Here is a 25,509-nt window from a genome sequence, read left to right on the forward strand (position 1 = left end):
TCCATGTTTTGTCAGAAATATAATCTTTTATTACAATAGAACCTGCAGTCACATGCATAAATATTGTTGCAGTAAAATATATTTTCATTGATTGTTTCCTGGCAATTGACATAAAATTGCATTTCCTGCATGTATTTACCAATTTCACTTCATCCAGCTAGACAAGCTGTTGTAAGAAGTAAAACAAAACTGCTATTTAAACATGCACCTTCAGCCTCCCTCCCTCCTTCTCTCCCTCCCTCCCTCTTTCCCTCCCCTTTTATATGGTCAGGTAGGTTAAAATAGAAGCCCCCCCCAAAAAAAAAAAAAAAATCTGAAAAGATAATATTGATATACAACAATTCAAGCTGCATACTCAAGGTACTGTTGGGAAAAACGATTCCTGAATAGAAAAGTTCAATGAACATACGTGATCTAAAAAAAAATGGTGCATAAGAAGATACAGAGCCTGATTTTTCAGAGTCTAAGTGACTTTTGTTGAAAGCTCCACTTGGTCAAATAAAATATGATCTTTCTGTAATAATAGAGTAATATTTGCCTTTCAATCCATCCATTTTCCTATCAGTAGTAAGTATATGCTTCCCAAGGTATCTAGTTCAGTAGATCATGATTTTTTTTATTTTTTTTTTGTATGGAGCTTCTAAGACGGAAAATGAAGTACATCCTGTTGTTACTAGTGTTGTGGATGAGCTGGAAAATGAAGCCTTCGGGTGGAAATGCTCAAGAAACACTTTTCATGAGTGTTTCAGGCTGGTGTCTCATGCCTGGCACCTCATCTGCCCATCAGCTTGTGGTTCTAGGTGCTGGGACTCTCAGGGGGTTGGTTATGGAGAAATAGAATGGAATCTAATTTTAAATCCACTTTGCAGTATCTTTGCCCACTTGGAAGGCAATAGAGACTTGTGTTTTCTATTACTTATTGTAAACAGAAGGGGAAAATATTTAATTTTGAAATCGCCATGCAATTAAGATACTGGTCCCTAATGATGAGCAAAGAGGACATAACACAGAATATATCAATAAAAACTGAGGAAATCCAACCTGTTAGGGACTGACAGAGTATAATTACATTTTATATTTGTTCCTGAAAGGGTACTGGCACAAATTAAAATTTTTATTCTGGCCTGCCTATGACAACCCCTTCTAAAAAGGCTCTGTTTGCTAGATACCCAGGTGGCATTCACACATTTATTGCATTATAGAAAGAGACTTGACAGATTTTTATCACTTCAGTACAAATAAAAATGAATATTTGGAATTATGTAACCTCCTAAGGAGGCCTGATTTTTCATGAGACTGTTCTAATACTTATGGTGTAAGTATGTATAACTTCAGAACTTACAGCTTATACAATCCTTAGTGTAGAAATTAGCCAAACTCTGTCCACCATCTCCCAGAGGTGGAAATTCTGCCCAACAACTGTAACTGCAGTGAAACCTGACACATCAGAATCAAAGGGAATAAATTATGAGTTCATAGTTTAAAGAAGGTTTATACAATAGAGTGAAGAAAAAAAAATGTTCTATATTGTGGTGTTTTATTTATGTGGGTTTTTTTAATTACTGTTATACCAGATCTTTAGCCATAGCTGTCAAAATGAAAATGAAAGTTACCGTTATAACTAATGAATATTGGCTACAAGCCACAAAAGACAAGTGATCTGAATATAACTAAAACACATTAGCAGCTGCTATGCTCATTGCAAGTTGAGCAACAAAATATTTTTTGGAAGAAATGACAACTTTGTCTGCTTCACCTGAGGCATCCAGATTTATAAGTAAAGTATTGGGTTCAAATGATGAAAACTTAACCCTTTGGAAGCCATCTGAGGTGCTGGTGTTCCCCACAGTGTTGGCTCAAGGTGTGAACAGTTACCCTTCATAAGGCATCCATACAACTTGACTTAAATAATGCTTTATATTTGAAATTACTGACCTGGCACTACTTCTGAATTGCAGCTTTGTTACTGACATTTTGAAACTAGTACCATGACATCTATGCAGCCACAGTTTCTGTTTGCAACCCATCTGCAGTTAATCTAATGATCCCATGCAATCACACATCGCTTTATAACCTCGACTAGGTTATCCGAGGTGGAATAATTGAAGCTAATTGTTGCAGCACAGAGAAGCCAGCCCTGGATAGATTTAGAACATTAAGGCATTACAGCACCATGTATTTATGCTAGAGGGCACTCATATTTCATTCTGAGCAGTAAGAGAGCTTGGCATTTGTATAACATATATCTTCAGAGCACAATGCCAACAGCAACTTTCAAAGAGTGCTGTGAGGTAGGTGTGTACATCAATCCCTATTTTACAGGTGAGGAAACTGAGGCAGAAAGGTTATTTAACCCACATCACAGCAGCTGTTAAAGGATGTTTAACACAGGTGTTAAAGGACAGCACTGCAATCAAGACAACTTGAAAATTACTCTCTTCAAAGGAAGCCAGCTCATGATATATATGGATCCTTACATGTATATGTGCATGTGGATTAATTTTCAATGTCAATTTTTACTTTTAAAACACAGATCTTGATCTCTTATTCTAAAATTCTGTGACAAGCATATATTGATGTAAGGCTTTAGGAAGAGCACATAAAGGGCTGTCTCTGTCCTTGGCTCTCCTCTGCAGTGCCTCTACAGTAACAGATCAGTTAGTGGTATAATCATAGCATCATTTAGTTTGGAAAAGAACTTTAAGATCATCAAGTCCAGCTGTAAACCTAACACCACCAAGAATGGGATGAACTTCAGAGGCACACGAACCCCATAGCTCTTACAGGGTAAGGTCATTTTGAGGATTTTAGTTGGGTGGGGGTTTTTTTCATTTTTCCTACCCAACACCTATTTACTAGCCTTTGAGAGTTTCACTCCTTCAGTTCCAGCCAAGTGTTCAGTGAAGTATTGTACTGACGCCTGCAAACACAAGACACCAGGAGGTTCTGCCTCTTCCGCTCCACAGTGTTACACACCTCTAAGGAGAGAAACCCATCTCAGAAGACAGCTCCTGCCGCTGAGAATTCACAGCTTAGGAAGGAAAAGGCTGAGTAGGAACAGAAAATGCAAGTGATTTGTCTGTGGCAGGAGACAGGCAAAGTTTGTCTTGCAGGGACTTGCAACCAGAGGTCAAGACTTCTTGTCTAGGTACACTTGTCTGAGCGGCCCCACCAATCTGCATGTTTTGTGAGGCTCTGAAAATCAACCACTTCATTTCCACAGCATAGCTGAGCAAATTCTGCACATATTCCAGGAGTGTTTCTTAGGACTGTTTCATTTTGCTTCCTGTGATCATTCATACAATTGTGGGGTTTATGTTCTCAGAAAGCAAATACCCTACTATTCGACAGATGCATTCCTGAAAAGTTCCGCTATTACTTTATAGTGTGGATCATGAATTTTCCCATGAGAATCAATGTAATGGAGGGATGCATTCAGGGACCTATAGAATATACATAGTTTAAACACAAAGAGAAATCTGTGGCATGATGGATGGAGAGGCAGGAACAAAATCAGCGTTTTTCAGAGGAAATGCTGGCTTTATAGAATAGATAACCTTTCTGAGAACTCTCAGCTGCTTCACCTATGAGACTGTACCCCTGATGCCCCATTTTGTCACCCCTCACCCTTAACTTGTTCCATTTTGCTTCATCTGAAGACGATGCTAACAACTATGAGAGTGTAACTCTTCAGAAAGAGGGAGCCAATACTGCATCAAGGTTCAGTCTCAGAACTTGGTATTTTCTGGAGAACTGAATGATGTGAAAAGTTGCTTCGTGTTCAGTCCTGCTACTTCATCCAGGAGACTGAACTTGCAATGGGAAGATTTCAGTGTGGGCATTCTTGTTGCCTCTTTCTGAACAGCTATATTTTCATTGTCATCATCTTCCTTATACGAAACAAGATCACTCAAGTTTGAGGGATGACAAAATGGTATAATGATGATGGTTGCCTGGTCAAGGTACTGAGAAGACAGGCCAGAGGACCAATGGGCAAGTAGGGTCTTGCTGCAGTCACATCACAGATAGGAGCTTTCAGAAACCACACTGCAAGGAAATAGGTTTTGTTATCACTGGTGGTGCTACCCAACTGGGCAAACACAGCCGTCACCGTGAATCTTATTTGACCAATAGCCAAAGACAGTTTTGAATAGTTGCTATCAAAGAACAGCTCATAATAAATTTTAGCTGTCAAAAAATTACAGAAAAAATTAAGTATATTTTTGAGAAAATGACAATCTGCTTATGGAAAATCTGGACAGGATGGGTACGTTGGATAAAATATAAATCCTGAATCATAGCTGTTCAGGTTGTGTAATAGTCTGGAAGTCTCTTAGGATTTAAAGCAAGCTGAACAACTGACAATCTTGGAGGAATTCAAGTGTGGTTTTATAATATCTGGTTCAATAGACTGAACTGGATCACTCTCACTCGCAATTATGTGTTTCACCAAGCATCTGGAAGCTTCATTGATGTTTATATTTTCCTGCAAGTGAAAAAGAAAGAGAGGTTGATTAGTCAATATTAATTACACCATGCTGCATATTTCCTATGCATAATCAAACTTTTCTCTAGGCAACATCAAAAGTTTACTTTCCTTAATAAACAGCTTTCAGAAATTGACTGTATTAAATAATGCTTACTGTAGTTTTTAAGTTAGTTAGTTTTTACATATATTATGATTCATATCTCATTGAAATTATACACAAAGCTCATTTTAAATTACCCCAAACTCTTGGTGATTTAATTGCTTTAATAAACTAAACAAACAAATGCCAGAGGGATGGTAAAGACAGATGCCTGAAGTAAAGCTCCAGATTCTGTATTTCACTGCTTGAATAACTGTTACTCTGATGTTCAAATTATTAATTACCTATCAGCAACTACAGGCATCGATAGCACTTATTTTTTAAAGCCTTTTCTGCAGTTTCAAGATTTCTGTATGCAGTGCTCACAATGAAACTAGATTCATTGAATAAATGGATCAACTGAAACAACCTCAAGTTATTCACAAAACAGTAAAAAATGTTCTGTATCATTTGGAGTCCTCATTTTTTGTTGAGGCTGACCTATCCCAAATGTATTGCTTCAGAAGTGATATACCACTGTTGGTTTCATTTGTAAGACTGAAATCCTCAGTCTAGGGGTTTGGAATTCAAGGCAAAGCACATCTTTTTCAACACATGGCTTACTTCAATAGCTTATTTAACTTGCAGCAACCCTTACTCTGTAGAATAAGCAAAGCTGAAGCAGCCTGACCAGTGAGACACAGCTCCACACAGCATATAAAATAAGCAGTAATTCGGAGTAAGGATTTTTTTTTAATGACAGCCACTGATTTGTTTGGATTTGCTTTCAGGCATAAAAAGACACTCTTCTACTATCACCACTGGTAACTTATTTTATGTGACAGGAGATAGAAACCTCACTGTAGCGTCAATCCTCAGTGAAATCGTAACACACACCCACATATATACATACAGAAATGCATACCAATACATATTTGTATGTATTTATGTATATGCACATACTTCTCTTGCTCCATGAATATTATGTTTTTATTTGCAATCGAAGACTACCCAGGTTTCCAAGCTGAATGTTCCAAGTCTGTTGTACTGAGACCACAAACACCCATGCACACAATGCCATGAAGTCTACCTTCACCAAATGCTCAGCATCAATTCAGCATCATTAATAAAATAACCTGTAAAATTTAACATGTGAAACATCTTTTTTAATGTGTATGTTCAAAAAAAGTCAGATGAAATGTTTAAATATGAAGTTCAGCTATAAGAGACACTAGAGCACATGTCTGTGTGTGTTTCAGTACAGATGGTCGGAGTTATATGAAGCTCAAAGTCTGAAGTAATGGACTCTGTGAGGCTGATTTCTAGTCCCCTTGAAATCAATGGCAAAGCCCCACAAATTCCATTAACTATCCCTTTGCACCACCTGGGGATCTAAATGAGAATGTTAATTAGTGCCAAGATTTCATAGGTTTCTTCAGCTACACAAGTGAACTTAAATATTTGATCTTTGACCTGTAAAGGTTATCAGTTGGTTGTAAAAATCCAAATCTTTAGACAAGTCATTTACATACTAACCCCTGGAAAGTAATACAGAGCTGGAAAACAGCTCTGTACTGAGATGTTAAAATGTTACTGTATCACATGGCACTTTCAGACCAGACAAGCAAATTCCTCAAGCGTGCACCAAATGTCTTTTTCAGAACACTGTGAAATTTTATTAGAAAGAATAAGCAGTGAAAAATATCTCTCGGTACTGCTTAGAAAACTGAAGAGAAAACAGGATTGTTAAATGCACAAAAACACACACATAAGAATCTTTTGAATTGTGTTGGCCTTTATCAACGGACTGATAAGCCTTTAATTTACCCATGTGTTGATTCTTGCTTGGGACGCCAGCATGTATTTTTTCAATAATGTCTTAGGGACTATCTGAGATTGTGCCCATATTGATTAATGTTCAGGTGTATTCACAGCAACCCTCTTTGTTAGATTTAAGGCCAGCATTTTATAAGAGTGGGAAAGGGGGAAAAAATCCAAGCTCACAAAAGCATAAAATAGGTATAGGTGTACATCCCTCTAGAAGTACATGTGTCAGACCCAAGCCTAAAAATTAAGAAGGAAAAAAAAAATGTTGTTTTTCTTCAGCCAGAACTCAAAGAAAAATGAAATGGGATTATTAAACTTCTTTTTAAACCTCTATAGCTTTCTGGGGGAAGAAAGCCAAATTTGAACATGCAAGTATTGTTTTGACATAAAAAGGCAAAATATTTAGGTTTGGGAATAGGTAAATTAAAAGCTTCTTTTTTTCTGCATTGATTTTTCTCCTTTTAAATAAAATTATTTACCAAATTTGAGCCATATCCCTTATTACAGTGTTAATTGCATTTTAGATTGAGTTTACTGTTTCCTTGGTAGGTGTCTGCCTAGATCTACTGAACATCTGTGAAGTGGGATTAGACGCAGATAGAGATCATCCCCAGCTCTGGCCATTCCACCTGAAAAGGCTTCTGCTTTCAGTCCGTGCCCACCTTCCTCTCTGCCAGGGTATCATCGCTTCAGATGCGCCTGCTGAGCTCTCACCTCTTCAAGCAAAATGTGCTGGTTTGTGAGAATTCACTATTTAAAGCATTTGCCCCCATGAGACTCAATTTCTGCCTTTTGTTCCGTATGAGAGAAAAGGAATAAAAAGTCCTGCCCGTAGTGTGTGTTGGATCAGAGGCATTTTCTCAGCCTGAACGTTTACATGAACTGCCTAAGCTGTGTGGGTGAAAAATTCTGCTGGGGTACAAGAGGAGCAGAAAGGCAGGGTGACCCGGTAGAGAGCACAGCTGGTTTTGGGCTTGTGTCTCGCTCCAGCCTTCTCCCATGGTTCAGACAACAACTGGTACATGGTATGGAGAAGTGACACATTAAGTCACTTGCTGCAAGGAGCCTGTGCTTGTGCCAACAAAGCAACACCTGCTGTGCCAGCTCCATGCCCTGACCGCTTCCTTTCCCATGCTACTAGTGCCTTTCGTTACAACGCTGATCCCGCGGTGCCCACTTCGTGTCCTAGGTCTGTGGATCAGGCATTGCTGTATTCTGGTCTGTCTAATGAAATATTGATTTCTGCACCTCTCCTCCTCCAGCATGTTTTGCAAAGGAAAAATCAATATTCTGCTAGGCAGCAAAGCAGCTGCAGACAGTAGAAGGTGATCTGCTATCCAGACACAGACACCCAGAGACCTGGTAATTTTAGAGAGCAGGAGGTGTTGAAAGGCAGTCTAGGGAAGGACAGAGAAAAAGGAGCAGGTGAAAATCCACCCAACAAATACAAAGAAACCAGCAATCACGGTGTAAGATTGGACAGAGAAGAGTAATCACAAACATCTTACTAATTGTACTGAAACATGGTAAAAGCCCCACTTATGACTAAAAATAAAATTAATTATGTTTCCAAAAAGAAAGATAATATAGGTGAGACAACAGTATGAAACAATGTCATTCAGAGGGTCTCTAAGTTGAAATGCCTTAACTGTCATCTCCCTTATAGCGCTTTTGCTCTACACAAAACACCGTAGGAGTTGTCATGATTGCTGCAGTTCACTTTTTCTTTTTCCTCTCCTCTCCTCTCCTCTCCTCTCCTCTCCTCTCCTCTCCTCTCCTCTCCTCTCCTCTCCTCTCCTCTCCTCTCCTCTCCTCTCCTCTCCTCTCCTCTCCTCTCCTCTCCTCCAAAATGGATCTTACCTGTATCATGGTGCCTTTGTTGCTATCAGTCCTCTCTTCCCGCTTTTGCTCTGCTTCTCACATTGACATCCTCATTTAGCGTGCTAGTTTTTATGAAACCCTTTTCTGAGCATCTCTTCTTACCCTGTCCTCTGAGGTGCCTAACCCATTCCTGTGACTTTTGTGCCTCAGTAGCCCCAGCACCTGAAACACACTGTCACAGTCAGCGATGCAAGAGCTAAATCACGAATCCAGCCCTAAGTGACTTACCCCGCCTGTCTGCCAGAGCAAGGACCTGAACCCAGCTCCTGTGATGATGTTTGGCCACTTGAGTCAGTCTTTCACTTGACCCCATCAAGAAGGAATGCAAAAGTGAAAATCAGCACATGCTACTCCTTATTGTATTACCAAAGAAAGCAAGGCAAAGAAAATTACTCTGAGCAATCTCTGAAAGCCAGAAAGGAACGCTGAAAGACACAAATGAAATTATAGTTTGCTCTGTAGATCGATCTCCTTCAGATGTGTTGTTCCGAAGGGCAGTTTTATGGAATGGATAGCAACTCAGTGCAGGGAGGGAGAGCTGAATGATTTAAAACCTTTGAACCTATTGCTATGGGAAATAATGTCGCAGTCTTGTAATGCAACAATCAACAGGAAGGAAAAGAAATACTTTATTGAAAGTGTCTCAAAGCAGTACAGAAGCTCAGCAAGCTTCTTTGCATTCTGGATTGCCTTCCCCCTTATCTGTCATCTCCAATGCAGATGCAGAACATTAACATTTAGAACATTCCATTTTAATATATGAAATAAAACCCCACAGACTACCCTGGCTCTTAGTTCTTTACAGAGAAGGAAGGCATTTGCTAGTTTTATGGGCCTGTTTCACTTCCAGATGAACCTTTTCCTTCTGTGCCATGCAGGTATCTTAGATTTGTCTGTCTGGTTGTTTTCTGGTACAAAGCTGCTCCCTTTCTGCATTTGGGTAGTTTCTTTCTCTGACTGAATCTGATGCTTCTGCATCTTACCTTGCAGTCAGGGTGAACAGCAACACGTATGCAGGCGCAGCTGGCTAACATGGACACTTGGGGAGGTCTGAGCCAGCACTGCTTAGAGACACAACCTTGGGCTCTACTACTGGAGTTGAAAGGAATCTAGTTCCCTTAAGTAAACATTTAAAAATTCTCAAATATTCAGGTATTAGATGCAAGCCCAGTGAGAATCACATAGCTTCCACCTTTTGATTCTATAATGTGCTAAAATCCAGAAGCAGGGAAATTACTTTCAGGATGTTTTAACCCTGGAGCAAGGAATCTGAGGGAATGGCTCCACACGCACACTTAGCAGAGCTCCCTTGGAAATTGCTGGCAGCAGCATCTTATTCAGATGTGCCATATTGCTGTGGTAATGTTTTCCTAGAAACACAACCATACGAGTTAAAAACAATCTAGATGAATGAACATGAAATTCATGGATGTCAACTTCTGTGACTGCAACTCTTTGAGAACGAGGTAATTTCTGTGATCGAGTTCTTACAGCTGGTTGGATATTCTGCAACAAAATTGTTTGACTAAATGACCTTCCAAACTCAACCATTTTGTGATTCTGTTAATTTCCAGCTTTTGGCCAGCACTAAAGAATTTATTTCATAAAAGTGATCCAGAGAGCTACAGGACAGCTCATACGTGTAGGATAATCTGAATCAACTTCTCTTAGTTACAGGAAATGAACTCTGCAGAGGATTCCGCATGGTGACTGTATATCTGAACTGAAAGCGCCTGCCTTAGGTGTCAGCTTCATTTCTTGGTTTATGGCGGAAGCTTAAATATTTGCCTAGCTGTGTGCAGTGAGATTCATTAGACTTTTTTTTCTGAGTAAATTAAAAGGACACTGTGAGGAGCCATACCTCTCTAAGTGGGTCTGGCCATATCAGATGGATTGCTTTGGTTTCAGTTACCAGATCAGCAGATCAGCTGTAGTGTGTCAGACTCATTCAAATAAATGTCCAAACCTCAGATATCTTTATGGAAATCAAAACTGTATATCCTGTTCTTCTGCAAGTCTACCATATAGATTTTTTTTTTCCAACTTTTATAATAATTGTCCAGTCAGAAGAACTGAAGAATTTGTCATTTAAACAAGGGCTAACAGAGTTTGGTTTATTCACACAGCTCACTGGTAAGATGAGCAGAATTGCTGTCCTTGCTTTGTGGAGGAAGAGGCTGGACCAGAGGAGAGAGTGACTTTCTGAAGGTCACCTGGTAGATCAGTGATGGAGAGGACTCCTGATTCCTAGTCCAGCATTTGGGCACTATGACAGACTGTGGACTGTCTGTCAGACAAGAGCTGGAGGAAGGACATGTTATTACCCACTTTTCCAAGAGAAGCAAAGATTCTGTAACTTTTTCCTCATCCAAATAGGATGTATCCAAATAGCCCAGAGACTCGGTGTTTATTCAGTCTCCAGGCTGTGATGCTCAGCAGACAACAAGCTGTGTGCTTAAGCTAGTTTGGTTAGGATCTGAAAGGCACAGCTACCACCCCTTCTGGGGAACTGGGACAAAATGTGAGTGTCTTTTCACCTAATTCTTTATTTCTAACAGCTGAATTACAGCAGGGAAAAGAGGAACTTGGGCACAATCACAGCACAGCTGTGGTTGGTTGTAAGGTATTTCAAGTTATTTCTGGAGTAGGTGTTTTCAAGAACATTTAGTTTTGCCTGACTTGTCTGTTTTGATGCATAATTTCCATTTTCTTCATAAAGTGATAATAAGCTTGAAATTGCTGCTTTTCTAATCCAAGTCAAAAGGTCACCTCTTTGAACTAGAAATTGTGGTGAGAACAATTTAAAGGCTTGGAAATGTGAGTGGACCTCTCAGCTACTCTGGCCACATGCTGGATAATCAGATGTGTGACAGGAAGGAGAAACTTCCCTCCTTTTTAAAAAAAATGCCTCTTTCACAGTAGAAATTTATTAAAGAATTTACAGTTAAGGGTTATTCCGTTACTATCTGGGTATGTGCCTTTCAGACTGCAATCCATATGAGCAAACTAAATATGTATATATAAAAAAGATCAGGCTCTCGGCTGGATGTATGGTGATATGTATAACTCGTGACGTGATAACGTTGTGCTATTGCCCAGCAAGTCCTTTCTTACATGGCAAACTACCAGAACAAATTCTTCTGCCTTCGTAGGGAGCAGAAGATTGGAACAGGCTATTTCCTTCAGATTAATGTAAGAATCAAAACTAATACATGAGAATGCATTAGGTGGCTCAAATGTTTTATATTGAAGTCGTTAACTTTAGAAAAATAGCACCAGGGAATAATGCAGTGATGGGTTTTGGTGTAGTCTGCCAATGCTACAGACAAAAATCTCAGACCATTGACAGCTTGAAATATGGTAGGTACATACACAGCATGCTACTCTGCAAGGGAACCAGAACTAAAAGATGTATTTTTGTAAGTAATCACCTTTGTTTTTCCAAAATGCATAAATCATATCCAGTTTGCTCTGAAGGCAATAACATTTCCAAGCACGTCTGCAGAAAACCTCTGGAGATCTAATTATTCCAGGATACCACAAAAAAGAGTTATTTCTTATTTGAACTGCTAAAACTGCTAGCTGCAATATGATGACTTCTCTGTCAGTATTATTTCGCTTCAGAAAAGGGTTTCTGCTCTCTACAGCAAACATAGCTAGGTTTTTATTTTCCCCAGACCCAAGTTCAATTATTTAATATACCCTAGGCTGAAAGAATACCAGGTACATGTAACATCCAATATTCTAAAACAGCACTAATAATAATTCTTGTTTAAAAAAAAAAAAGTAGGCTTTAGTTCAGAACTTAGACCAGGTGGGAAAATTATTCTGATCTAACTTAGCCTACACATTGTGATTCTACCGTCTTTCATAGAATTATTCTTCTTTACATCATTTTAAAGTCAGGAGCCTCCAATTCTCGGTGGAAATCAGGTGTGGGGATTGCAGAATAACAGTTTCTAGCCTTTAGTCTATATCAGCAGCGAACAGTCTGATAACAGAGTTATGTGTTCTTAACTCCCACTGCTCCCTTCACAGTGGCTTTTGAAGACCAGTCTTGTCGTAACTGGATTTCTTTCTGTTCCTACATGATTGCATGGATAACCTGAGGACAGCTTGGGCTTCTGAGTTAAATAAAGTAGGAAGAAGCTAGATATTTCCTTCATTAAAAATAACTCAGAATCTGAATTCTACGTGGCTTAGAAAGACTTGGAAAAATTTTCCTCTGTTTTTAAACTTTACATGTCCTTTATACTTCCATAGTTTTGCCCAAGACTGGATCCATCCTCACAGTAAAACCTCTTTGTGACCTTTGAAATTGTTTGTACATTCATACCATGTCATGACCTGCAACGGCCCTTGGCCCAATAAATGTGGCTGTTCTTTTAAGAAGTGGACAGATGCTTGATGTATGGAATTCAATGGACAGATTCCCTTCTCAAAGGCCGAAGAGCAGTGACCGGCTGCATGACTTTGCTAATCCAAACCTAGAATAATGAAACTATAGCCCTGTATCCTTTAAACAATGGTCCATCCTGTTCCCTCTCATTCCTCTGAAAGTCTTTTAGATGCTAGCATTTTAAAACAACTTGCGATTCATATCTCTGCACATGATTTTTGCAGTGGTTTTGCCCTCAGGCCTCAGTTTTCAGTGAATTAGTTCTTGTCCTAGGAAATGTCCACTCATGTACATGTCAGAAATGAAGAAAAAGTAATGTTGAAGAAAACAGCCATATACAGTGCTACACATCACTGGTGACCTGGATTCTAAATATTAAATTCTAAATAAACCAGATATTTCCTGTTATTTGTGGCCTGAAAGACAATTAGACACCTAATAAAATATTGAAAAGGGCCAGAATATATATATATATATATAAATAAATAAAGAAATAATAATAATTTGTGCTGTAAACCCCTAACTCTCCACACCTTTACTGACAGCTGCCATTCCAAATGTTTCACTCTCTGGGTTTTCTTTTTCTTTTCTTTCTTTCTTTTTTTCCGCACCCACCCCAACCCCGCCCTGCAGAATAATTAGCTTTCTGCCTTAATTATTATGAAGAACCTGATGTAAGAGAGCTTGTCATGTTTTTTAAACCAGAACTAGACACTTTGAAATATTAGTGCTTAAAGAAGGAGGGAGTCAAGACTAGAAAAGTAAAATACAAGTATACACTCCAAAGTTTCTTAAATAACTCTAATAAAGTGTTTAAAAGAAACTGAACAATTGAATGTAGCTTTCAGCCTACTAACAATCTAGGTCAAAGCAGACTTATAGATTGCTTATATTTATAACATCCAAACGTTCCCCAGAGCTGTTAATGATGACACCAACTTTCATTATCGAAGAAGACAATAAACACAATATCCATTGAATTGTTGTGTTCAAATCAATATTTCACATGCCAGCTTTCCAAATCTTGCATGTGCTGAGATTATCTGAGAAATCCCAAATTGATATACAGGATCACTGTACCTTGGGCCTTTATACTCTAAAAGTCTCAGTGCCCTTTCTAATTTTTATCTCCATTTTCTTATAGGTGCCCAGGAAATCTGTGCCGAGGCAAGGAATTGAACCTCAGAGCAGCTCATTCGGCACTTTGACCACTGAACTTTCCTTCCTCCCCAGATATGTGATTTTTTTCAAAGGCTGTTGAGAATGAGAGCTCGTTAACAATAGGCATCGTACAAGTGCTACAGTAGACTGACTTTTTTTCTGGAAGATAGTACAATAAAGCTATTGACTCTGATCAGCATTTCTCAGGCATAGTGGTTATATAAATATTTTGAGATAATATTAACAGTTAAGATTTATGAAAAATATCCTCATATCATTCATAAGAGGCAGCTTTTGTGCCTTGCCAAAGGTCATCTTCCTCCCCAAGCTATTATGCAGTAAGTTGTTGACCAGATACATATTTTACTGCTGGCCTATGATTAGAGCAGCAGCATTTCAGAATGTCACATATAATTTGCCTTGCAATAAAAGGCCTAAAAGAAATAGAAATGTGTTAATTTAAAAGTTCACCTTTAATTAATTCCATCAAAGAGGAGCTTTGCAAGGTACACATTTCAACTGAGTGAAGTATTTTACAAGCTAATTTCTCTGTGCTTGGAGAAACATTCAAAAAGAAATGGAAACATTACCTTGGCTGATGTTTCAAACCAGCCCACGAACCCATTCTCTTTGCAGAACTGATCCATCTTGATGCCGTTGTTCATGAGAACATCTATTCCCTGGTCGCATTTGTTTGCTAAGAGGACTGTCGGCACAGGTTTTCCATTTGGAAGAACCAACTTAGAGTCCAAATCCTCCTTCCATTTTGTCACTGCTTCAAATGTTGCAGGTCTCGTAACATCAAAGACAATAAATGCCCCCATGGCCTCTCTGTAATATACCCTGGTCATGTTTCCAAATCTTTCCTGACCTGTGATAAAGAAAGTAGGAGGGGGAAAAAAAAACACCGCCTTGTAAAAATCATTGCTTCCAATCTAGGTCAATATTTCACATAGCAGGTTTTCTAAGAGAACGTTACTAAAGGTAGGACTTAATTTTGTAAGTCTCTGGAAAGCTACTCTTTGTCTAAATAATGACAAGTACCATGCTAGGCTCATTTGTATGAAAACGCAAAGGATTATATAGCATGAAAAAGGAGTTAGAAAGCAAACAGCCAAGGAAATTCAATAACTTTATGACAAGCTTGAACTTTAGTGTACAGTCTTATTAAGCTGCCAGATTTCTAGAGATGTGGACGGTACCAAGGGTCTTGGTGTACATTATAGGGATTTAAACAGGAGTCACAAAAATATCTAGGTACCAGATTGGAAACTTGTTGATGTTGTGGTATTTTGTGGGAAACATCTAACAGCCGATCTGCTCATGCACAAAGAGGATACTGCACATTCTCATGCAAGTGATAATAATCAACAGTAACATAATTAAGCTCTGGAGCCATACCAGGCATTACAGTCATTATGAATTTGCTTGTACTGGCAAACTAAAACACAGAGGTGAGAAAGGCAAATTTAAAGCCTTACAAACATGGAAAGTGTTCTAAGAAATAGCAGAGCAGCAGCAATATGAAGAGCTGTATTGCTCCAGTGAAAAGATCTGGGAGGAGATGTTTCACACTAGATCTGTTCAGAAGCCTCATGGGTTTTTTTCTAAATTCAGAATGTTTTCTGGGAAGTTTTTTACAATATTTTTGTGAGCTAACATCATATTGTATTCAAACTTGGACATTTGTAAATATCTATCATTTTATATGATTAACAGTGTAAAAATTAACACACTTGAGATCAGGATGTGGTATGTTGATCAGCTGTAGGTTTGTAAATATATAAGCTGTTTTCATGGGAACTTTGAAAAAATGTTTCCAAGAATGCAAATAAATTACACAGAGTTTTTCTTGAAGTGAAAAAATAGAATTTCCATGGATGTCTACTGCTGAGCTGCGATCCGAAAAAGTAGAATTGTAAATTCGTGAAACATCTCACAACAACAGCAGTCTTTAAGCAAGACAGCTCTTGTATTTCGCCATATGCTTTTATAGCTGAGCAAAGGTGCTATGGAAATAGACAACATTCAGTGGAAACGTGTTTCTAGCTTTATTTTCTCAACGTGCATAATCTTGAATAAGTTAGGAAGACGAGAAGATTGGCAGTCTGCTTCAGACCCTGGGAAGGTTACCTGTGGAGGTTTTATCTGATGGAAACTGTGCTGTCAAATGTAAGGCTGGATTGAGAACTGAAGAGTGCTGATTACTGGGCTTCCAGACCATGCAGTTTCAGTTAATGGAAATAGCACTGAACGCACTTATGGGGTCAAGACCATCTGTTTGTGATGTTTATCTTTGGTGTCATGCACCAGCTGTTGCAGGAAGGAGAAAGTCATTCACATGATACAGAAACCAAAAGCGGATGTCTGTCTGCTCCAAATTCATGTTAGATTTTTTTTTACCTTAAACAAACACTGTGTCCCATTGATAAAGCAAAACAGAAATATATAATTCCTGGGAAATATGAGGTCATATTGAAAATTTCTTATGGCTATGCTTTATTAAAATGTCTTATGATACCTATCAGTGGGCTAATCAGATAAATGGCTAAGTCATGTGCTATTCAATAATCTCCTTGTTGAGCAACTTTTTTTCATCTGCAAGAAGGTGCCTTCAAACAAAAGTCAAGGTCTGGTAGAAACTTAGCAGTGAGGCAAGCAGCAACATAACAAGCAGTTTTCGAAGCATATTGTATTTCAGTTACACTTTCTACTTCTCATGCAAAGTTTGAGAGATGCTTGCACTCTAGATGAGATGTAGATGATGTAAGAACAGCTAAACTTGGGCTTTACACATAATTATTGGGACCCAGATCTCTAAGACAGGTGGGACACGTTGTCATGGAACATGAACTAAATTACTAATATGCATCATAAAATCACTAATCACAAACAAAGTTATTAGAGGAATAAAAGGCTCTCATGATGTGGTCTTCTGGCTAGTAGTGGCCCACAATGTTTTCACCTCCTGCTTCCAGCTGCTTTTGCAGATACTTAGGTTTTTCACTGCACAGAAAAGCCACCATGTTTGTAAAAGCAGCCTTATGCAGGATGACAGGGCTCACCACTTCCATTATCAATCCCTTCAAAGAAAGAGAAAGAATGGAGCTGCTGGCTGAATAAACTGCCTAACCCCTTTCTGAAGTGGTCTTTTTCCCCATCAGTTGCAATTAATACACGAACATACTTGGCATAAAGACATCGTGAAACTTTGAATGGAAAAAGAGGTGATTTGAAAACCAGAGACTTTTAGTTCTATGTCGTTTGCATAATTGCTTTACTTTTATTTCATTTAAATTGTGAAAAAGTGATCTCTAGCATTTGCATTGTGTTTGGAGAGCTACATATTTTTTGTCAGAGGGTCCAGGACAACTCTTTTTTTCCCCAAAGATTCTTCCTAATGTGAACAAACCCCTATCGTAATAGATGAGGATCCCAAAACTTTTTCATTTAGCAGAATTACTCATGAAAATAGGCACTGTTTGATGTATTAAAGGTGTCAGAATCTGGCCTTAGGTTTTCAGCAACACAATGGCTTAGGCAGTAATTAGGCTACAAAATAGATCGAGCATTGGGTATTCAGTGCTATCTCACAGGCAGCCTTGAGCATTAGGGTCTGTTTTATTGCAAGAGAGGTCGAGGAAGATGGGGTTTGCTTTTCATTGGAAAGGTAAGAAACTTGTGAAATGTTTGCTTGATCCGGCCCATGGTATTTTACTGCATCCCTTGCAAGGCCACTGGCATCTGGCATCAAACCCCACAAGTTTAATAGCCTTTGCCCACTGGGACAGTGCTTTACATTGGGATTCATCAGCCCTAATTTAGGTTCAAAAAAATTAGCTGGGTGTATCTAAGATCCATTTGTAATCAGAGACTGAGAAGAGGTATCTAGGGGCATCTTCTCAGCAAGGATAGACATTTAAGAGTGGTCACAAAAGCTTCATTATGGAGGTATTTAACCTCTACCCTCAAGCCCCTGGTGAGCCCGGGGTGAGTAGCTTATACTCAAATGGTTCCGTACAAGATGTCTATTTGTTAAACCAGATGAATCCCAGCCCATCTTAAAGTGAACGCAGCGAGACCGAGATGCTAAAGCAACAAGATTTCCATTAAAGGACAGGATTCCCTGTCTGAATGGCACCTTCCTGAATGTTTATCCCAATCCAAGTGGCACTTCTGCAGCAGGGAAAGGTATTATTTTATGGGCTTAAAGCATCAAAAGCTGAATTATCATGGTTTATAAAAATACACCCCGCATAAATTTGCCAGCATGGCTCGTACAGAAATCTGCAGATTTCACTAACCACTATGATCTCTGATAAAGTTATAAAAACTACTGATAAAGTGCTAAAACTCAGATAATTACCACCATCTTGCCCACCGCATCTAAAATGTAGTGCATGATAAAAGTTGATTAAAATTGCCTAATGCCCACTTTTACAATGGGTTTTACTTCTTGCCATCATCCTTCATCCTAAGAGGCAAAAGTTTCTGGGAACTACCATGCATTTACAGAGGGCCTTTAGCCAATGCTGAGAAGCTGGAAATTGTGTAGAAAATTTAGATATTTTTTACCTTTCACTTCAAAACAACTTGCAAAATTTTCACCTTTAGATTCAAGTTATCTTTACAGACTGAAACCTAAGCAAGCCTTGAGGTGGTGTTCACCACCCCAGAATGTGGAAAAGCAGGCTGTCAGCAGGATCAGGCCCATGGGTCCCACTGCAGATCTATACTGAAATAAACCCACCACAGCCAGGGACTTATTTGTGTTTGCAGAACAGTAATTTCAAGGTAACTTAGCCTTATAAATCACCATGACTATCTCATTTATGCATATGTACTGCAATGCTTAGCAGCCACTAAAAGCCTAAACCGCTGAGGATGTGCTGTGCCTGGCACTAGTGAACGGTCCATTTACTCCTTCTGGAGCATAACAGTCTTAAAATCTTTACAACTGCAGAGGCATTTGCCTATATCTGTGCAAAGATTACTGTTTCTGAAGGTGAAAGTTGCAGGGAAAGGAAATGAAACTGTTCTTTCACTACCAGTATCGTATGGACACCTTCAATGCATTGGTTCAACTCTTTATGAGATGAGAAGCTTTGTAAAAGCAAACCACCATATTTTTGGTAGCAATGAATAAGCCAGCTCACACAGACTCAGCAGGGGGGATAATGGTGATGCTGACACTGCTGTGAAAAAGTAGCGGGGGGGGGAAGGCTCTGAAGTGCTGCTCTCTGCCCTCCGCTGCACTCCCAGACCCGCTCCCTGCAGTAAATCTGTAGCTAAAACTGGTCTGCAGAGAAATCTTGGGGCCATGTGGACATGAAACACAGACAGCAGCAGTGAGAGCAGCCTTGCAGAGAAGTGAATAGCAAACACACGTGGATCTACTGCCTGCAGTAGCTGGTTTCTTCAAAAGTGGTCCCAGCCTGCATCTGCAGGGCCCAACCCCACCACAGCAGCCTTGTTCAAAATATGGTTAAGAGTTTCTTTTAAAGCTTTCTTCTAACTGTCTGTTAATGAATTTAAAGGATGCTCATGCAGAGGCAGCAGAAAAGATAAGGAAACACACCCCCCCCCCCCCAAAAAAAAAAATGACTGAGGAGCAAGATTTAAAGATGTAGGACACAGCAGTAGAGGTAATGGCACACTTTAAAAGGGACATGAACACCAAAACTGAGAATTTGGGACATTCAGTGAAATAAAGTGGAACTGCTTTGTGGACATTAAAGACAAGGAGGATTCTACCACATACATGTCCTCCCACACACTATAGTGAAAATTCAGTTACTTCAAACAGGCACTTCGCTGAATCAGACATAAATTCATAGATTTTAATGCCAGTGCTGTTACAGATATCATAACATCATAAACCATGAAGTTTTGTCCAATTATTCCTGTTTAACACACATAGCTTCAGAAATATATTATTTGTTAAAAAGCCCTCAAGCCTTAATGTAATAATATGCGATGCAGAACCTACCTTATCCCTGAATTAATTTTTCTAATGCTTAGTTATCCTTATTGTTCAGCATTTATCTCTCATCTAAATAAATGCAGTTTCATCATTTAGCTATTAGATCTTACTGTAGTTTTGTTTACCAAATTAAATGATACAGAAGAATGCGTTACAGAAATATATACTACATTAACTATGAAATTAGATGGCACCAAATTAACTAAATTTGCTTTTCTTCTCATGTCTGTAAAGGGTAAACAAGGGTAAACTGCTTGGTCCTACCACAGATGGAGTATCACTCCTCCAGTGAAGTCACCACATATGTAAATCCTACTAATACTGTAGATAAGCTTGACACTAGTTTTACTCACAAGCTTTTTGAGAAAATTATTTCTAGATTGTCAAACAATTTACTACCCACTAATGTACATAGTGAAGTGCAATGAAGAGTACACATTACACTTAGTAGTAAGTTCACTGGCTGTATAATGTAGAGGGGGAGGAGAGGATGTAAGAGCTAAAATGATACCTAATATATCTATATACACACTCACACACGTATAAATATATATCAATATATAAATACTGACATGAAACATTAGTGATACATTTGCAGCATTTGCTTCAATTCAAGACGTCCTGAATCCTAAGCCAACATCCTTCAACTTGGTCAGAGACTGGAAATTTATTCCCTTACCCTGAAAGCTAAACAGGACCTACTAACAGAGATTCTCCCAAAAGAGAGAAGATGCTCTGAGACCAGAGGTTTTACTTTCCTCCCTCTTCTCCTTGCATATTTGTGTTTTGCAAGCGGTGATATATGACTAGCCACAGCCAGGATAAAACACTTCCATTCCCTCCATATTTCCAAACAGTTTTATTTTGCTTTCATTTTTAAACAACTTTTTTCTCACCAGCCAGATGCCTTACGGTAACTTCTATGCCAACACCACGCTGGTGTGACTTCAGTGAGCTGCTTACAAAACTTGTTTTCTATGTACAGCCATCAACAGCCAAAGCTCTTTACACAGAAGTCATTAAAACTGAGACAGCAACTCTTTATATTATCAGCCACTGTCTTGACCTTCACAGAGATGCTTTGAATTGAGCAATTCATATGAAATTTAGGACGGTGTTGTAATTCTCTCTGTCATGTGTGATAACTCAGAAAGCATGCTAGTCATTCAGTACTACAACTTGGTGTAATTGCTCCTGCAGCCTGACTGAAAGCTACATCATATGATCCACCAGCACATGATTAGTAGTGTAATAAATCTCTGAAACAAGGCAGGCAAAACACATTCGCTAAGTCCCTGATGCATTCAGAATTTACTATTAAATGATTTTTCTCATGCAGAACAGTTTTGCTGGATGTGTATGTATTTATTGTTGTAATTGGTCACTGGCGAGCAATAAAAGTAATGCTCTCCCCATTATTCCAACTTTTAATAAAAAGAAAACCGAGCATAAATGTATTGAATATCATAAACCCACAAGACTCTACCGATGTGTAAAAAAGCTGAGGTTATGCATGTTTTGCATAAAGCAGAGTCGTTGCATAAGTTTTAGTGCCTTGGTGCCAAATTCAGAGCCCAGACCCAAGGCAGCTCAGCGCAGAAGAAAGGCGCTCCCTCCTCCAATAAGAATGTCAAGAATTTTCTCATTTCACTAGTTTTGCTCAGTGCTGTGCCAGACTAGATCACTGAACCCCTAGCTCAGGCCACCGGCTGGCACAGTTGCCTAACAGCTGATATAATGTTCACCTTTATTCCCTACTTAACTCCTTTATCGAATTCAAATTTTGAAATGCTCTCGCTTTTGCTGCAGGCCGTTGTGTTAGACCTATACATGGATTCCTGCCAACGTTAAATGAAAAATGATTACTTATAGCATGCAAATTATGCCGTCAAGATAAACTTGTATTTTGCAGACTGAATCCAAATTAATTGCTAGTAAGGGGGGGTGGCAAAAAAATTGTTGTGGTTTTAATTGGAGGCCAAAGATAAAAACTCCAAAGCACTGGCAGTAACAGTGACAAATTCTATGCTTTTTAATTATGTACGCATGCAAGGATAGCTGGACTTCTTTATTCTTTCTCTCCTGGCACAGAGTAAACTATCTTTTTTTTTTTTTTCTTGACGTTTGAATAAGGACAAGTAAACATGAGTGAATACATTTTTAACAACCAGGATTATTGCCAAACAGAAACACTTCTTTCTTCAAAGCATGTCAGAAGTTGTTTACGTTTCATTGGAGATAAGGAAAGAAGGTAGGAGAGAGAGGAAGGAAAGGAAGAAGGAAGGTGTTTTGAGAAAGAAATTTAGTGACACTTTTTCCTTATTTTTTTAACTATGATTTTAACCATTTTATTGAATGCTGCATCTCTTCCACTAAATTAAATCGATGTAACAGGAAATTCTTGTTTCTCTCCTGTCAGAGATCTGTTAGCATAATGAGGCAAGCTGAACAGCACCAGCTGCAGGGGAAGGACTGGGGCATTTGGAGAGAGGTGCCCGTGTCCCCACACGTGTTTAAGGGCTTGGGAGAAAAAATCAGACAGAGCAGGTTTCACTCTGACACCCCTTCTTTGGGGGGCTGCTAGCTTTAGGGAAACTCCAGAGTGTTCATCTGCTCTTTTTCTCTTTTAGAAAGGTTTTAGAAGGCTTTAGAAAGTTTTTAGAAAGTTTAGAAGTTCTCTCTCCTCAGTCTCCTCTCCCTCACTGCACAGGCACTGGTAGTTTCCAGCAGAAAGACCAGTACAAATGAATTTGGGTGTATATTTTGTATTGTCTCTGGATGGGTTATGGGGCAAATGGTTCTCTGTACTCACCCGCAATATCCCAGAGCTGCAGCCGTACCACGGTGTCAGCATCCCAGCTCAGCACCTTCAAGGCAAAGTCCACTCCAATGGTGGCCCGGTAATGGGGGGAGAAGTTCTGGTGGACATAACGTTTGATGATGCTGGTTTTGCCCACTCCCAGGTCCCCAATCACCAGCAGCTTGTAGAGGTGCTCCTTCTGATTCTGCTTCTGCATCTTTCCTGTGGCTGCGGCTGCTCCCTGCGAACTGATTGCATGCTCTGCCCCAGGAATCCTGCCAGCCCGAGGGGGAGAGAGGGAGTGAAGAACTGGGGAGGGAAGGAGAGCAAGGTAGGTGGAGGCTCTTTCCCTTTGTACAGAAGCAGGATCACCAGGTCCAGCAGGCAGCCCTGCTGGGAGATGAAGTAAGCAAGGGACTGGGGGAATAAAGTCTCCCAGAAAGTTTTGTGCGTATGTGTGTAAAGGTCAGCACGAGGTGTGTCTGGGATTAGTCTGGCTACCAAAGACTTTGCAGGAAAATTCATGCAACAATCCTGTTCCCGGTTTCACCCCCACTGGAAGGATAGTGATTCTGTTCTGTACTAGTTGTACACACTCATTTTTAATCACTGTCTGCTCGGTGATAAATTATCAACCTATGCTTGTTTTCAGACATCTTTGAAGTGTCAGTCACTGTAAAAAAAAAAAGAGCAGAAATCTCCTTTCAGAGGTCTCACACCTCCATTAAAGTGCAGAAATTAAATCAGTGTGACTTTCACTTTGGATGTGATTTGGTTTTAATCAATGTAAATCAGCATTAATGCAGTTCTATCACTAGAAGTGGCAGTTATAGCAATATAAAACGTCTTTACTTGTATCCACACTAGGAGAGCAGTATTAATTTAATTATAACAGATACATATTTTTAAATTTCGTTAACATGATTGTGATTGTCTGCCTGTACCGATAAGCACACTCACATCTGTTGAATGCAGCACGTAGCTTACACTTTGTTTTTTCATACAATTGGGCTCTAAAATGCAAAAAATCCAGATTTATCCCATGACTCTGATAATCAGAAGTTATGAAAGCATAACAGCATTAAAGCATATGAATGCCAGTGTCTCAATGGTCCTGTTTTCTAAAACAAGCGATATCAAACTTGCAAACAATGGAACACATTTGAGTAAATCATTCCACTGAAATGACTGACCCTACATTTTAAACGAAGAACACAGTGACAGTTTCAAATAAACAGATTATCTGGAGACCCCTATCCTTCGCCTAGAGGCGTCTGATTCTTTTAACAGTTTTGATAGCAAACCCCCAGAATTTTAATACTGCATGGAACTCATCCATGAATGATTTTTACATTTATTGATGATCTTAAAATGAAAACTCATTTCACACTTTCTGAAATATTATTTGACGGAGGTTTTATCCAAATGGGCAGTGAAATGGCATTAGAAATTTGTCATCTATCCAAAATCTGGATTTTAGTAGACAAAGAATTCAGGGCACATGTTATGCAATCTTTTATAATCAGTCTTTAAACTCCAGACTTTAAATTTTGTATATATACAGACACACACAAAGTGGAAATGAGTAATTTGTGGAGAAAAATGTCTTATTTTCTTTATTTTATATAAAAATTATTTAGTTATTTTACATAAAAATAACTTTTTATTTTTAATAAGAGAGCCTTTTCCAATAAGATAAATTCTCTTTCCAAAAACAAGCTATCATTTGCATATTTCTGTTTGGAGAGAAAATTTTAAAGGGCTTAGCCTTATTAGCTATGGACAGCATAAAAGGCTATAATTTGAAAAGCAAACGAGTTCAATCAGTTACTACCTTTACATGATTTAAGCTTATTATTGTTGCTCCTGGTAGTGTGCGGTCTGTGAATCTTACCTTCACAGCACTGCCATTTTCAGAGAGGGTCCAATACCCAAGCTCTTCTTAACACTCACAGTTCCTCTCTATTGTTGCTCTTCTAAACAGTCACAATTCCTCTCTAGTGTTGAAGGTTTCCCATCTGAGATGCTAAAAAAAAGAACAGGCTGAGAGGGCTTAGCAATTTAGAAAATGACAAAATTAGTGGTTTGGATGAGGTTGAAATTACATCTGATCTTTTATCCTTCTTTGATGATGGCCAGTTGTCAGAGAACCCTGCATAGAAGATCACTGTGAGCAGAAATTAGGTAACCAAAGGTCTTAGGCTATTAGCAAGTGTAGTTAGAGATTGGCCTAGACCCAGAAGCATGAGGCTCTACCTCTCTTCCAAAGTTTTTGTTAGTATTAGCTATAATAGCTCTGGATAATTGTGCTGCTTGTTTAAGTTTCCAATTCTTCTTTGAGTCTGGCTAAATTCTTGGCCCCAGCAGCACCCTGGTACAACGAGCTCCTCATAGGCTTAATCGAGGTCACCCCAGGATGGTGGTGGGGCAACAAGGGAGGTGTTCAGATGTGGGGTAAGCATGCAGGAGGCTTCATTGCATTTAGGGGGATGATTCGCTGAGGTAAAGTGAAGCGTGAAGTGTTTTGCTGAGTGAAAACTGTACCCAGATCTCCTAGCTCCATGGTGAATTGGCTTCTGTAGACACCATCTGCTGAATGTTCTGGAGGTGGGAGAAGGCCCTCAGGCCTGCCTTGCTCCATCTTTTTGGAGGACTCTTCCCACATCCTGAACTATGTGTCTGTGCTGGTTTAACTTCGTTATCACCTGAAGGCACCGGGGCAGGGAGGTGTGGATGCGTTGCTCATTTGCAGCTCTGCTGTAGGAGCAGTAAGCACTGTCATGGGGAAAGGTGGATAATTTGGGCTGGTCCTGTCTTAAGTGATCACTGCAAGACTTGTTTGATGATGCCAGCTGATCCCTTCAGGCAATCAACCAGGTGGCTGTGACTC

At 39.2% G+C, this 25,509-nt stretch overlaps 1 protein-coding gene across 1 annotated transcript; it reads right to left on the reverse strand.

The window, feature by feature from the left end:
• Positions 1-281: 281 nt before the first annotated feature.
• On the reverse strand, positions 282-22,891 carry RAB38 (RAB38, member RAS oncogene family). Its single transcript, XM_027799004.2, has 3 exons — positions 22,632-22,891; positions 14,427-14,707; positions 282-4,486 (listed from the first exon to the last, which is right to left on the reverse strand). Exons 1-3 carry the CDS (start codon positions 22,834-22,836, stop codon positions 4,334-4,336), a joined length of 639 nt encoding a protein of 212 aa, XP_027654805.1. The 5' UTR covers positions 22,837-22,891; the 3' UTR covers positions 282-4,333.
• Between the last annotated feature and the right edge of the window lie 2,618 nt (positions 22,892-25,509).

Source organism: Falco cherrug, chromosome 2, assembly GCF_023634085.1.
Source record: "Falco cherrug isolate bFalChe1 chromosome 2, bFalChe1.pri, whole genome shotgun sequence".
In the NCBI taxonomy this organism is placed as follows: domain Eukaryota; kingdom Metazoa; phylum Chordata; class Aves; order Falconiformes; family Falconidae; genus Falco; species Falco cherrug.